Source organism: Osmerus mordax, chromosome 27 (assembly GCF_038355195.1).
Source record: "Osmerus mordax isolate fOsmMor3 chromosome 27, fOsmMor3.pri, whole genome shotgun sequence".
Lineage (NCBI taxonomy): Eukaryota > Metazoa > Chordata > Actinopteri > Osmeriformes > Osmeridae > Osmerus > Osmerus mordax.
The window spans coordinates 3,950,356-3,963,312 of NC_090076.1; the positions used below are offsets into that span (position 1 = coordinate 3,950,356).

General features: G+C 46.5%; 1 protein-coding gene across 1 annotated transcript in view; it reads left to right on the forward strand.

The window, feature by feature from the left end:
- The first annotated feature begins 280 nt into the window (after window positions 1-280).
- obscna (obscurin, cytoskeletal calmodulin and titin-interacting RhoGEF a) overlaps window positions 281-12,957 on the forward strand; it is a 43,732-nt gene continuing 31,055 nt past the window's right edge. The window contains exons 1-24 of the mRNA XM_067230424.1: window positions 281-317; window positions 472-738; window positions 901-1,062; window positions 1,367-1,471; window positions 1,581-1,847; window positions 2,045-2,314; window positions 2,403-2,669; window positions 2,780-3,043; window positions 3,265-3,531; window positions 3,849-4,118; window positions 4,641-4,907; window positions 5,212-5,478; window positions 5,777-6,049; window positions 6,200-6,463; window positions 6,945-7,211; window positions 7,620-7,886; window positions 7,986-8,255; window positions 8,447-8,713; window positions 9,190-9,465; window positions 9,600-9,866; window positions 10,220-10,486; window positions 10,688-10,954; window positions 12,127-12,393; window positions 12,580-12,846. Of these exons, the coding sequence (XP_067086525.1) occupies window positions 281-317; window positions 472-738; window positions 901-1,062; window positions 1,367-1,471; window positions 1,581-1,847; window positions 2,045-2,314; window positions 2,403-2,669; window positions 2,780-3,043; window positions 3,265-3,531; window positions 3,849-4,118; window positions 4,641-4,907; window positions 5,212-5,478; window positions 5,777-6,049; window positions 6,200-6,463; window positions 6,945-7,211; window positions 7,620-7,886; window positions 7,986-8,255; window positions 8,447-8,713; window positions 9,190-9,465; window positions 9,600-9,866; window positions 10,220-10,486; window positions 10,688-10,954; window positions 12,127-12,393; window positions 12,580-12,846 (5,929 nt within the window). The remainder of the gene's footprint in view (window positions 318-471; window positions 739-900; window positions 1,063-1,366; window positions 1,472-1,580; window positions 1,848-2,044; window positions 2,315-2,402; window positions 2,670-2,779; window positions 3,044-3,264; window positions 3,532-3,848; window positions 4,119-4,640; window positions 4,908-5,211; window positions 5,479-5,776; window positions 6,050-6,199; window positions 6,464-6,944; window positions 7,212-7,619; window positions 7,887-7,985; window positions 8,256-8,446; window positions 8,714-9,189; window positions 9,466-9,599; window positions 9,867-10,219; window positions 10,487-10,687; window positions 10,955-12,126; window positions 12,394-12,579; window positions 12,847-12,957) is intronic.

The window sequence follows — 12,957 nt, forward strand, 5'->3', positions numbered from 1 at the left end:
GAGGGGACCTGTAAGTCATTTTGGCATTGTTGACTTGGCTGTGGGGGAGTTTAAGTTCTTGATTATGAATTTGTATTTACAGGCAAAACCACTTAAGTAAAAGACGTGACTAGGGTGATTCTCTTATTCACAAGGAGTAAGGATTACAAAAAGGTAAAGTCTCGTGAAGTGTATGGTTTTAGTCTCAAGTTTGACCTCAAGTATCCTGGGAAGAAGTAAACAGCTAACGTGTCAAGAATAAGACAGCAGAGTGCATCTTTGCCAGCCATCCTGCCACACCATGGGAGACAAGTCTGGTGGAAAAGTAGCGGCTGCAAGTAAGTAAATGCATCTGACTGACTAACTGAATTACTGTCCGTCTGACTGTCTGGTCTGATTAACTGTCTGTTTGCCGATTGACTGCCAGTCTGTCTGTTTAGTCTGGTCTGACTGGTCAGCGTGTGGCTAAAACACCCTCCCCGTTTGTGCCAGTGAACCGGATCCAGGTGGTGAAGGGCTTGGAGGATCTGGAGGTGTGTGAGAGTGACAGCTGTGTGTTCGAAGTGACCCTCAGCCTGGCCTACATTGATGGCCTCTGGTTGAAGGACGGTGTCAGACTGAAGTCTAAGCCCACATGTCGTATCAGCGCCCATGGGAAGCGACACACCCTGGAGCTAACCCGGGTGATCATAGGAGACACTGGTTTGTTCTCCTTCCAGGCTGATGGAGTGCAAAGTTCAGGCAGACTTACAGTCACAGGTAGGCTGGCAGCATAACTGTTTACAGCTGAGTACAGCACAGGGAGAAATTTAGAACTGCTTTTTTCATTTATTGTTGTCAATCCCAGTTGGATTGATCATCTGTAGGATTGAGCTGCTACTAACAGTTTGTCCTGTTTGTGCACGTTGGATCATCTGCCAGCCAGAGACATCAAGATCGTGAAAGAGCTGGAGGATGCTAATGTGATGGAGCGCCAGAGCGTGTCCTTCCTGTGCAAGGTCAACTTTGAGGATGTGGACGGACGCTGGTACAGAGACAGCAGCCGGATCAGACCCAGCGACAACATCAAAATCAGACACGACGGTGAGGAATACTCGGTGTTGTACCACAATCGGTGACCTATCGAAAACTGTGACCGGGGGTTGCTGTTCTAATGGCTTGCCAAGGTTAGGGCTCGAACATTTGCTTAACAGATTGGCAAGCCATTAGAACAGTGATCCCTGGTCACAGTTTTCAATAATTTAAAGTAGGCAGTACCAAGCCAGATTACAAAGTGATAGGCTCACAAATACTCAGTTCAGCAGTGATCTGACACAATGTCCCAATTTGGGTTTGGTGTTCAACTCAATCCAGACGCTTGTGGTAATAGAGTTGTCTGTTTGAACAGGTAAAACTCACACCATGAGCTTCAAGTCTGTGAGACCAGAGCATGCTGGGGAGATACGCTTCACGGCGGACAGAGTCTCCTCTTACGCAACCCTCACAGTTAAAGGTGAACACAATCAACCAATCCAGGCTTTTTGAGATAAGGGTATTGTATTGGGGTTTAATTGTGCGTTATCGTTTGTGAAAAGCTCTAATGCATGCTCCTGCCTCCACAGAGCTGCCAGTGCAGATAGTAAAACCTCTGAGGGTGAAGATAGCCATGTATCGTCACCGCGGGTTACTGGAGTGCCAGGTGTCCCGACCGAATGCTCAGGTGAAGTGGTTCAAGAACCAGAAACAGATCCAGCCCAGCAGGAAGTACCAGTTGATCGCCCTGGACGTGTACCGCCAGCTGACCATTGATGATGTGTGCTCGTCCGACGAGGACACCTACACATGCGATGCGGGAGATGACAAGACCTCCTGCCAGCTGCTGGTGGAGGGTGAGACTCGACCAAACAGCACCTTCTGTTGCCTTGACCAACCCTGGAACAGGCGCCATGCACAGCGTCAATTCCTTTTCGTTAGAATGCAAACATACAACATGTTTTTGGAACATTTGTTTTGTGTCTTTTTGGGGTGTTTTTCTTTATTTCTGTGCTCCCGTGTTACTGACGCAACGTGTTTGTGTTGGACGCAGAGACGGCCATCAGCATCGTGCGAGGCTTGAGCTCTGTGGAGGTGATGGAGCCAGAGCCCGCCCTGTTCCAGGTAGAGACCAACCTGCGCTCGGGGAGGACCCCCAGGTGGACCCTGAAGGAGAAGGTTCTAGAAAGCAGTTCCGCTGTGCAGATAGACAGACAGGGCACCCTCCACCACCTCTGTCTCTCCTCCACCGACAGCTCCATGTCGGGTCCCGTTCAGTTCACTGCCGGCAAGAGCCGCTCCACTGCACAGCTCACTGTAAAGGGTGAGACGTCCAGAACCTTAGAAACGTTGGACCACAAGGTATCATCTCATATCCTCCCTAAAATCAACCCTCTCCTTTCTCTGTCCAGAGCGCCCCCTACAGGTGCTCCAGCCCATGGCGGACATGGAGGTGAAGGAGAACAGCTTGGTGACACTGAGCTGTGAGTTCGTCCCATCCCCCAGAGTGGTGCGCTGGTTCAAGGGGCGCACCGCCCTGAAGAATTGTGGGAAATACAGCATGAGGAGGGAGAGGAGCCGGGCAGAGCTGACCATCCAGGGGGTGAGTGCTGTGGACGGGGGTCAGTACCGCTGTCTGGCAGGAGGAGCCCAGAGCACAGCCACTGTCAGTGTGGAAGGTGAGGTCCATACACAAGTGAAGGGGAAAAAGTATAATGTGCATCTGTCTTCACCAGACAGATGCACATTATACTCACCTACCTGGTTGTCCCATGCCGTTTGGCTGCAGTTCGAAGATTAAGGATCGTCAAGCACCTAGAGAGCATGGAGGTGGAGGAGGAGAACAGTGCCACATTTGCCTGTGAGCTCAACTATGTCGTGGCTGATATGCAGTGGCTTCTCAACAACAGCCGCCTCTACTCCAGCCCCATCACCAGGATCCAGCACCTGGGCACCATGCACAGCCTGACCATCAAACATCTCTCCCCCCAGGAGAGCAGGGTCACCTTTAAGGCTGGCCCAGTCACGGAGACCGTCTCGCTCAAGGTCAAAGGTCAGACCAGCTCTGTGGTCCTTGTGAGATACAATTGTCCTAGATGAAAATTACATTTCAAATGTCATGTCAAATACAAACACAACATCATTATTAAAAAATTATGTGAAAATTAGAATAAAAATGTGATATTTTCCGCAGAGGCAAGTGGTGTAATTCGTGGTGTCTAACGTTGAATATTGTCTTCTGTTAAAATGAACGTGATCTGTGTTTCCCTCCAGAACGCCCGGCGGTGTTCCTCAGATCTTTGGAGGATGCAGCAGGGGAGGAGCAAGGAAAAGTCTGCCTGCAATGCGAGGCTTCCAAGGAGAAGGTCTCTCCTGTGTGGAAGAAGGATGGTGTGCCACTGTCCGCCAGTGCCAAAATCGAGCTACTCCACTTCTGCAAGTCCTTGACTCTAATCGTACACAGTCTGACCAAGGAAGATGCAGGCCAGTACAGCTGTGACCTGGGCACCAGCCAAACCAAGGCTAAGGTCACTGTTCATGGTTGGTATTACAAAACCAAAAACCTTGATGAACAACTGATTTGATGTCCTCTTTTTATAATATTACCATGTAGTTTGGAAGGAGACTTTATTTATTTTTTGTTAGATTGATTTCTATTGGAATTATGTTTTGATTATCATTGTGCTTATGAATATGCTTGGACAATGTATTGTTATGGGAACATTGTAGCCTCAATACAGGGCTTGTTACATTGTCAAATACACATGAGTAAAAACATCCAGTACAACACAATGCACACTAAGAACTCCACATGCCCAGATTATCAATTCACGACTGTCCGGTCTGGTCCAACCCAGACCTTCACATCATCATTGTCCAGCGCATGAAGACTGCATCAGTCCTGGAAGGGGAGAGCTGCTCCTTCGAGTGTGTCCTCTCCCATGAGGTCAGCGACGAGCCGAGCTGGAGCGTCAATCGCCAGCCTGTGGTCAGCAACAGCCGTCTCCAGCTGGACAGCAAGGGCCGGCGGTACGCGATGACCGTGAGGGACGCCAAGGTGTCAGACGCTGGGGACGTGGTGTTCACCATCAGAGAGCTCAGCTGCAGGACCATGCTGTTTGTCAGAGGTGAGGGTGTGTGTGCTTGATTAGACACGGCGGGCCACCCTGAGCCATTGGATGACTCCCATACTTGTACACGATACTTAGACTTGATGTTTGGTTCCTTTAGCAGACGCTTTGATCCAAAGATAGATCTTAGGCTTTCATAGAAAGTTTAATGCAAAATTTAGGATCTGAAGTTCATTGTTTTAACAGTATTTCAGTGGTCAGAGTCAACGGCCTGTATTTCCCAGGAGCAGAAGAAAATTATAAGAATAATAAGATCTCAACTACGGTGCAACTATAACATCTCAACTACAATATAACAGTATAGTATTCTGTACCCAGACATACAGCAGAGACAAGATGGTAAATATAACTGTGTATCTGTGACTGTGTTTGTGTGTGTATGTTTGTGGTGTCTGTGTGTGGTGTCCGTGTGTGGTGTTTGTGTGTGTGTGTATGTCACTGTGAGTGGTTTCTTTGTGTGTATGTTTTTTTCTGTGTGTATGTGTGGTGTCTGTTGTATGTGCATGTGTGCGTACGCAGAGAAGACTGTCCACGTGTTTCGAGACATGCTGAACGCCAGGGCCACCCCAGGGGAGGACGCCGAGCTGAGCTGTGAGATCACCAAACCCGAAGCCACCATCCGCTGGCTGAAAGACGGCCACCAGATCCGAGCCAACGCCAGGTACGAGATCAGCGTGGAGGGGCACCTGGTCAGGCTGGTCATCAGGAACACCACCATCCGAGACTCTGGGGAGTACTGCTGCGAGGCAGATGGCATCGCCACAAGGGCCAGACTGGAGGTCAGAGGTGAGACTGCTCTGCTTGGATGCTCTGCTCTGCTTGGTACTTGGATGTCACTGTGTTAGCTGCTACTCATGGCGTCACAGCTAGATAATACCTGATGATGATCATTGGAAGAATGTCATTGGAAGCTTATGTTCGTGATTGGGTCCATGGTGAGTACCATTCCACGGTATAAATAGTGTACTGGATGACACCAGTGTCTATTTGGAAGCTCTTTAGTTGGACTGCTGTATCAGAGCTCCACTGGTTGAGTGTGTGACGGACTATCCCATCCATTCCACCCCCCCCCCCCCCCCCCCCCCCGCAGAGCTGCAGCACACGTTTGCGCAGGAGCTGAAGGACACATTGGCAGAGCAGAAGGCCAAGGCAACCCTTGAGTGCGAGACCAGGAGTCCGGCCAAGCGCGTCACCTGGCTCAAGGGCATGTTGGAGCTGAGGGCGGGCAGGAAGTACACCATGAGGCAGAAGGGCGTGGTCCTGTCACTCACCATCAGTGGCCTGGAGAGAGGCGACACAGATGTGTACACATGTGATGTCGGCACCATGCAGAGCCGGGCGCTGCTGACCGTGCACGGTGAAGAACCGCCACACTGCCTCTGTTGGCATGTTCCGGGAGGAACTCATCCCCCCCAAATCAGCTACATGAATTCTGAATTGCTTGAAAAATTTTGAACACTACCATAGTTTAAATGATACAGAGCATCATTGATGAACACTACAATGTTGAACACTAAATATTAAACACCACCATAGTTGAAATGCTACAGAGCATCACCAAACACTACAACGTTGAACACTGACGTTGTACCGTTGTACAGTGACGCACAGCTGTAGTTTAACATCTACCACGTGTGTGCACTTTGCTTCCCCAGGCCAGACGGTGCTGATCCAGGAGGAGCTAGAGGATGTGGAGTGTCTGGAGGGGGACACGGCTGTGTTCAGGTGTCGTATCTGTCCCGGCGACTTCAGCGGCGTTAAGTGGTACCTGGACGAGACGCTGCTCTACACCAACCAGCTCAACGAAATCCAGGTGGGAGCGGGCGGCTACCACACGCTGGACTTCAGACAGCTGGCCCGCAAAGACACAGGAACCATCTCCTTTGAAGCCGGGAGCAAGAGGTCCTATGCTTCACTGTTAGTTAGAGGTAACTCACTGCAACCTAGTCCCTCACTGCAAAAACTCAACATCTAACTACATGTGATATTCTTGTTTTGAGATTTGAAATCATGATTTGTTACCTTAATTATTTTATTTTACTATTTTAATTTGACGTTTCTTCTCTATACGCCTGAAGAACGACGTCCCACCATCACCAAGGCGTTGGAGGACTGCGAGGCCATCGAGGGCGGTGGCTTGGTGCTGTGGTGTGTGACCTCCAAGCCTTGCCACATCCTGTGGTACAAAGATGGCTGCCTGATGTGGAACTCGTCCAAGTACTATGCCACCCGCTGCGGGACAGAGGCCCGGCTCAACATCCGGGAGGTCAGCAGGAATGACGCAGGGGTATACGAGTGCAGCGCAGGCTCCGTCCTTACCAAGGCTGTGGTCACGGTCAGAGGTACGCTGCAAAAACTCAATATCTAACTGAGTGTGATCATCTTGATTTTAGATTTTAAATGTAGTTGGAGTTCTTTATTGTATAAATGGCTTATCTGGTGACATCATTTAAGTAAACAATATGTCATTTAAATAAATCTAATCAAGTGAAATTCAATTACTGCACTGGCTGAAAAGTGTACTTGTTTTAAACATAAGAAAGCTTATGAGTAATATTTATGCACCTTGATTTGATAAGGTATTTTTTCAGTTTAGAACCAACGGCTCTGGTGATGTGCTTTTTGTGGCTGAACTATTCAGACTAGACATTCTAGTGTTCTTGTTATGGAGCTTTGTTTTGTGACTTTAGTGGAGCTTCTCAGTACGAACTGTAGTGTTCCTGTCACATTTCCTGAAATTGTGCCATCGACTGAGGTGAGATGTTAGTGGTAATGTTGGCGATGCAAAAGTTGTTTGATGGCTCTCTCGTCTGACTGTTCCAGCCATACCAGCCGAGTTCACCCAGAGTCTCCAGACCATGGAGGCCAGGGAGGGGGAGAGTGTGATCTTGACCTGCGAGTACTCCCTCCCTGGGGTTCCGTACAGCTGGAGGAAGGGCCTGGATACCCTCAGGGCTTCTGAGAAGTACGTGATGAAGCAGAGGAAGTCCATCATCTCTCTGACCATCACAGCCCTGAACACAGATGACTCAGGAGACTACAGCTGTTTGTGCAGAGACCACCGGACAACGTCCAGTCTCAAAGTCCACGGTATTGACTTAGTCCACAAAATGTTTGAAGGCTTCATGTATGCAGACAGGGAGACTTTTGGTTGATGTTCCATTATTTGCTGCTTATGGTGTGGTAGATATACTTGGTGTTTGTATCGAGGGTTAAATAACTGACAACAACTGATTGCTATTGCATTCAAATTGTGAGTATAGTATGTCAATTTACCATAGTTAGAGGTTCAAATACAAACTAAAGCTTTCAAATTCGGTAACATTTGTTATATCTGTGAAATACAATTTCCCACATTTCCCGTTTGTGTACAAGATTCAGTTATCATTAGTTAACATTATAAAAACATTATAAAAGTATTTTTTTATAGTTTGAGTGGAGAATGTTTTGCTGCATTGTTCCACCCAACACCTAACGTTGCTTCTGTTTACTTTGTAGCGATTCCCATAACTTTCAAACAGCAGCTGAAGAGCATGCAGGTGGAGGAGGGAAACAGTGTGACTCTACGCTGTGAGCTGTCCAAACCTGGGGTGCCCGTGAAGTGGATGAAAGGCGATGAACTGCTGAAGAACGGAGCCAAGTTTCAGATGAGGAAGAGAGACACCATACTGGAGCTCCTCATCTGGAAAACCGTACCTGACGACAGCAGCGTCTACAGTTGTGTGTGTTCAGACCAGTCCACCTCCGCCACCGTCACTGTCACTGGTAAGACTTTTTTTTTTTCTGAAAAGCTCCTCTTAATTTGAAGTCTGGCCGGTCAAGAAATATCATCATATCTGACTCGTTATTTTCTAATATTCTCAGCCCTCCCCATTACCTTCATACATAAGTTAAGGAACATCCAGATAGAGGAGGGCAACACCGCTACTCTGCGCTGTGAGCTCTCCAAACCCGGACATTCAGTGGAGTGGAGGAAGGGAGGGGAAGATCTCCTTTCAAATGGAGAGAAGTACCACATCAGGCACAGAGAGCAGCTGGTCGAACTGAGGATTCTCGATGCCAAACCTGAAGACAGCGATATCTACACTTGCATTTGTGGCAACATCGAGACCACATCTACTCTCACTGTTAACGGTGAGTGTTGGATTTATTTTATTTTATTGAATCGCTAAATGTGAACATTGCTTTATTGTTCTTTTTCCATGATCAACAAGACCATTTGGATAAATGTGTGATTTCATGAAATGTTGCCAATTGAAATCACACCATAGATTCCCAAGTCAACAAGGCAGAAATGATTTAACCTCTGAACACCACTTTCGTAGCTCTTCCTGTAACCTTCAAACTAAAACTGAAGAACGTGCAGATCATCGAGGGGAACAACCTGACACTGCGCTGTGAGATCTCCAAGCCTGGCGTCCCTGTGGAGTGGAGGATGGGAGAAGATCGCCTGGAAAATGGAGACAAGTACCACATGAAGCAGAGAGATGCTAGTGTAGAGATGATGATCAACGAGGTCGTACCTGATGATAGTGGAGTCTACATCTGTGTTTGCCGAGACCACAAGACCAAGGCTACTGTCAAAGTCATCGGTTAGAAGGAGTTTTCTGTTCTTTGTTCTTAATGGCAAACGAGTGGCTGGTTATACAGTCAAATTCACCACACAATCGCTTTGTCCATTTCAAAATGTCAGTTTTCTCAGCTTTCTCATTCTATCCACTGTAACAGTGTACCTACCCATTCTGCAACAGTTTGTATTTATGGAAGCCACAAAAATAGCTTAAATCATGGAGAAAATTCAGTAGCTAGATAGTGTCAACTTGTTTGTTAACTTTGTCTGGGCAACACTGTACTGCCTCTGTGGAACATTGGTGTTGCAATGAAATTTTCCTTTAATATATTACGTTTTATAACAGTTTTTAAGGTATATTTTGATTCAGCAAAAAAATGCCATTTGGTTAGATAGACCAGGCCTCAACTCTTGAGGAAGACATAACTGTTTGCTGCTAATTTCCCCTTTGTTGCTAATTTAAGCGACCCTTAACCCAATCTTTGATATCATCTGCAGCTTGTGAAGCCTCATTCAAGGTAGGCCTGAAGAACCAGGAAGCAGCAGAAGGCCACAGTGTGACCCTACACTGTGAGCTTTCCAAGCCTGGAGTCCTACTCCACTGGTGGAAGGGGGAGGAGGAGGTGTCTGAGGGCCTGTTTGGAGGAAGGTTCCTGATGAAACAAGAGGGGAAGATAGCCGAGATGACTATTCAGAACGTGCAACCGGAGGACGCAGGGAAATACAGTTGTGTGACTGGAGACCAGAAGACCACTGCTGAAATAAATGTGAAGGGTGAGTAAACCAATGGACCAAAGTATTCCAATGATACATGAATATGCAAGCGATACATTTGGTATTTGACAAATGGTGCAGGTAGGTCGTTCTGACTAAACGAGCCTCGCTAATATCTTTTTATGGGTCACCAGGACTCCCTGTTACATTCAAGCGAGAGCTCCAGAAGCTTTCTGTTAAAGAAGGGGACAAAGGGGCCTTCAGCTGTGAGCTCTCCAGGCCCGAAGCCCCTGTGGACTGGAGAAGAGGAAGAGTCATCCTGAAGTCTGGAGACAAGTACGAGATGAAGCAGGAGGGACACATCACCAGGCTGGTCATCCACAACGTAGAAGAGGGGGATACTGGGAAATACACCTGTCAGACAAAAGACAGCCAATCAACAGCTGAGCTTATTGTCAGGGGTAAGAACTACAGCCAGAACTACAGTAAAAAAAATTGGAGTATGTATTTGCAGTATGGTGTTTCCTCATAAAGGGTGTAGATTCAAATACACGCTGGGTGGTCTCTTGTGCTGCGTTCATTCAAGAGACGTCAGCACAAAACAAGTGTATCCTCCTGAGCAACTGTGAAACCGGCATGCATTTATTTATATTAAGAAAAATAAATACAATGCAGAGCTGATACATTGTCCTTGTAATTAACATATATTTAGACTTTGCGTTTTTTGAACTCTGGGTAAGATAAGGACAACAATAGATAATTTGCATATTTATATTTAGTAAATACATTCCTTTAAAAAATTTTTTTATCCAAGGCCTACCAGCCACCTTCAAACAGCAGCTGAGGAACCAAGAGGTTGAGGAGGGTGATAGCGTTACGTTGAACTGCGAGCTCTCTAAACCTGCCCCCTCGGTGGAGTGGAGGAGAGGAGAGGAGGTGCTGAGGAGTGGAGAGAAGTACCAGATGAGGAAGAAGGACCAGCTGCTGGAGCTGAAGATAACCGACGCCAACCTTGAGGACAGTGGAGAGTACACCTGCGTTTGTGGCGAGCAGAGGACCACAGCTAGTGTCATAGTGAATGGTAGGCGGGTTACATGTCTGGTATTGTCCAAACTCAAACTCGACGTTATTTTATTGTGTGTTGTGAAATGTTGAATTGAAATCTGGGGATAGGAACAGACTGGATAACATAATTGGTAACATTGGTTGAAATACAATTCATACAGTATTGGTCAGTAATACATAATAGTTATTAAAAATAAATGTTAATTGTGTGTTGTAGAGCCTCCCATCACATTTATGAAGGAGCTGAAGAATGTGAAGGTGGAGGAGGGCAACGGCATAGCTCTGCGCTGTGAGCTGTCCAGGCCTGGAGCTCCCGTGGAGTGGAGGAGAGGCCTGGACCTGCTGGCAAACGGAGAGAGGTACCAGATGAAGCAGAGAGACGCGACGCTAGAGCTGCTCATCCGGAGGAGCCTGCCCGACGACAGCGGCGTGTACACCTGCATGTGCGCAGGCGCCAAAACCATCGCCACCGTAGTTGTCACGGGTGAGAGGGCACTGTGGTTGACAAGCAGGAATCTTCCGTGGAGACGAGTGTTTTCGATGTTTGGAACACACAGCTAGTGTTGCTTTACTCACATTTGATATTAATTTAGATTTGCGGCTGGACTCATAATGTGGACCATAGTAAAAACAATGGCAACACTTCATATTAAAGTTACATTAACTATATAGTAACACCATTGTAAGTACATTATAATGATACAGTCTTAAGTGTTAGTGGTATAGGTTATTATAAAAATGTAAGAAGGCACAGTTTGAGAGAGGGGTGTAATGTGGATGTTGTAATGGGGCAGTTGAAGGTTATTCAACCAAAACAGAAGATTGAAGTTCAAGTCTTTTATTGTCAGATGCACAGAACAACACAAGGTCAGACTGGGCACTGAAATTCTTAGGAAAAGACAACGCAAAGCAACCTGGCATAATATGACATATAAGTACTCAGAACATAGATTACACCTATGATAAGCTAAAATATACTACATTAAATAATATACATAATAATATACAATACAGTATACTAAACCTCTAATCCACATAACACATAGTACTAACCTTATAACCTATACAAACTAAAAGACAAGTAGGTTACAATTAGTGCAATATTGCTGATAGTGCATCCAGTAGCTGAAAGTGACAGTGTGTAAAGATCAATACCAATCATACCAAGTGTCACTTGTGTAATAACTTTTACCCCTAAACCATAATGAAGTGTAACTACATAGAAGTTTCTATCTAACTACAATAAATGTTGCCAATTTATCGACTGTCGCTAGATTTAGTGACTTTTCACCTTCCCTAGGGACTACAAATCGTATCTAGCAAAATAAACTTTACCTGCTTTGTGAATGATGTCACATTTGCCATTCTTGGTATTCTAGCCCAATGTTTATAGAAATAGGCTATGTTAGATCTGTAATTGTACTTCCGTATTGTCCAAGCAGCTATGTCTACACAGAAGTACATCTACAGATCTAAAGGTTGACGCAATATATGATGTCATCACGTAATCTAGTGACTTTTAGCGAAATTTCAAAGAGCTAATAATATTTTTGGGGCAACACTGACTACAATATTGTTACCGTTGGTATTGCTGTGTAGTTACATGGTAGTAGTCAACCATCACTCTGTGACTGTGTGCATGTTACTGCCCCTCAGCCATCCCAGTGGCCTTCAAACAGAAGCTTAAGAGCCAGGAGGTGTTGGAGGAGGGCAGTGTTTCCCTGCGCTGTGAACTGTCCAAACCAGGGATCCCCGTGGCGTGGAGGAAGGGAGAGAAGATCCTCCAGGGCCAAGACAAGTACCTCATGAAGCAGGAGGGCAAAGTGGCTGAGATGCACATCAGCAAGGTCTGTCTACAGGATGCCGGGGAATACAGCTGTGTCGCAGGAGAAGTCAAGACCATGGCAGAAATCAAAGTGAGAGGTACAAAATCCCATGCAAATGTGTGGATTGTTGATTCAGATTTGGAGGTCATAGCATTCTTCTGGATTTTTTCCTTAATAATCTTTAAGTTTTTAGAAAATGGTTGAAAAGATGCCTGAATAACATGAGTTTAGCTAGCAAAGACAAGCCTCATGAGTGGATTCCATCTGCAATGTGCTTTGTCAGCTCTTCCCATCACCTTCGAGCGAGAGGTCCAAAACATGGAGGTCACAGAAGGGGACAGTGGGGCCTTCAGCTGTGAGCTCTCCAGGCCCGAAGCCCCTGTGGACTGGAGGAGAGGAAGAGTCATCCTGAAGTCTGGAGACAAGTACGAGATGAAGCAGGAGGGACGCATCACCAGGCTGGTCATCCACAACGTAGAAGAAGGGGATGCTGGGAAATACACCTGTCAGACCAAAGACAACCAATCGACAGCTGAGCTCACTGTCAGAGGTAAGATCCCTTAGTGTTGGTTCAGCCGTTTTTCTAGCTTACTCCACCTTCAAATTCAATTCAAATTCAAAAAACTTTACTGTCCATCTCCATATGGGTTGAAAATTGTCT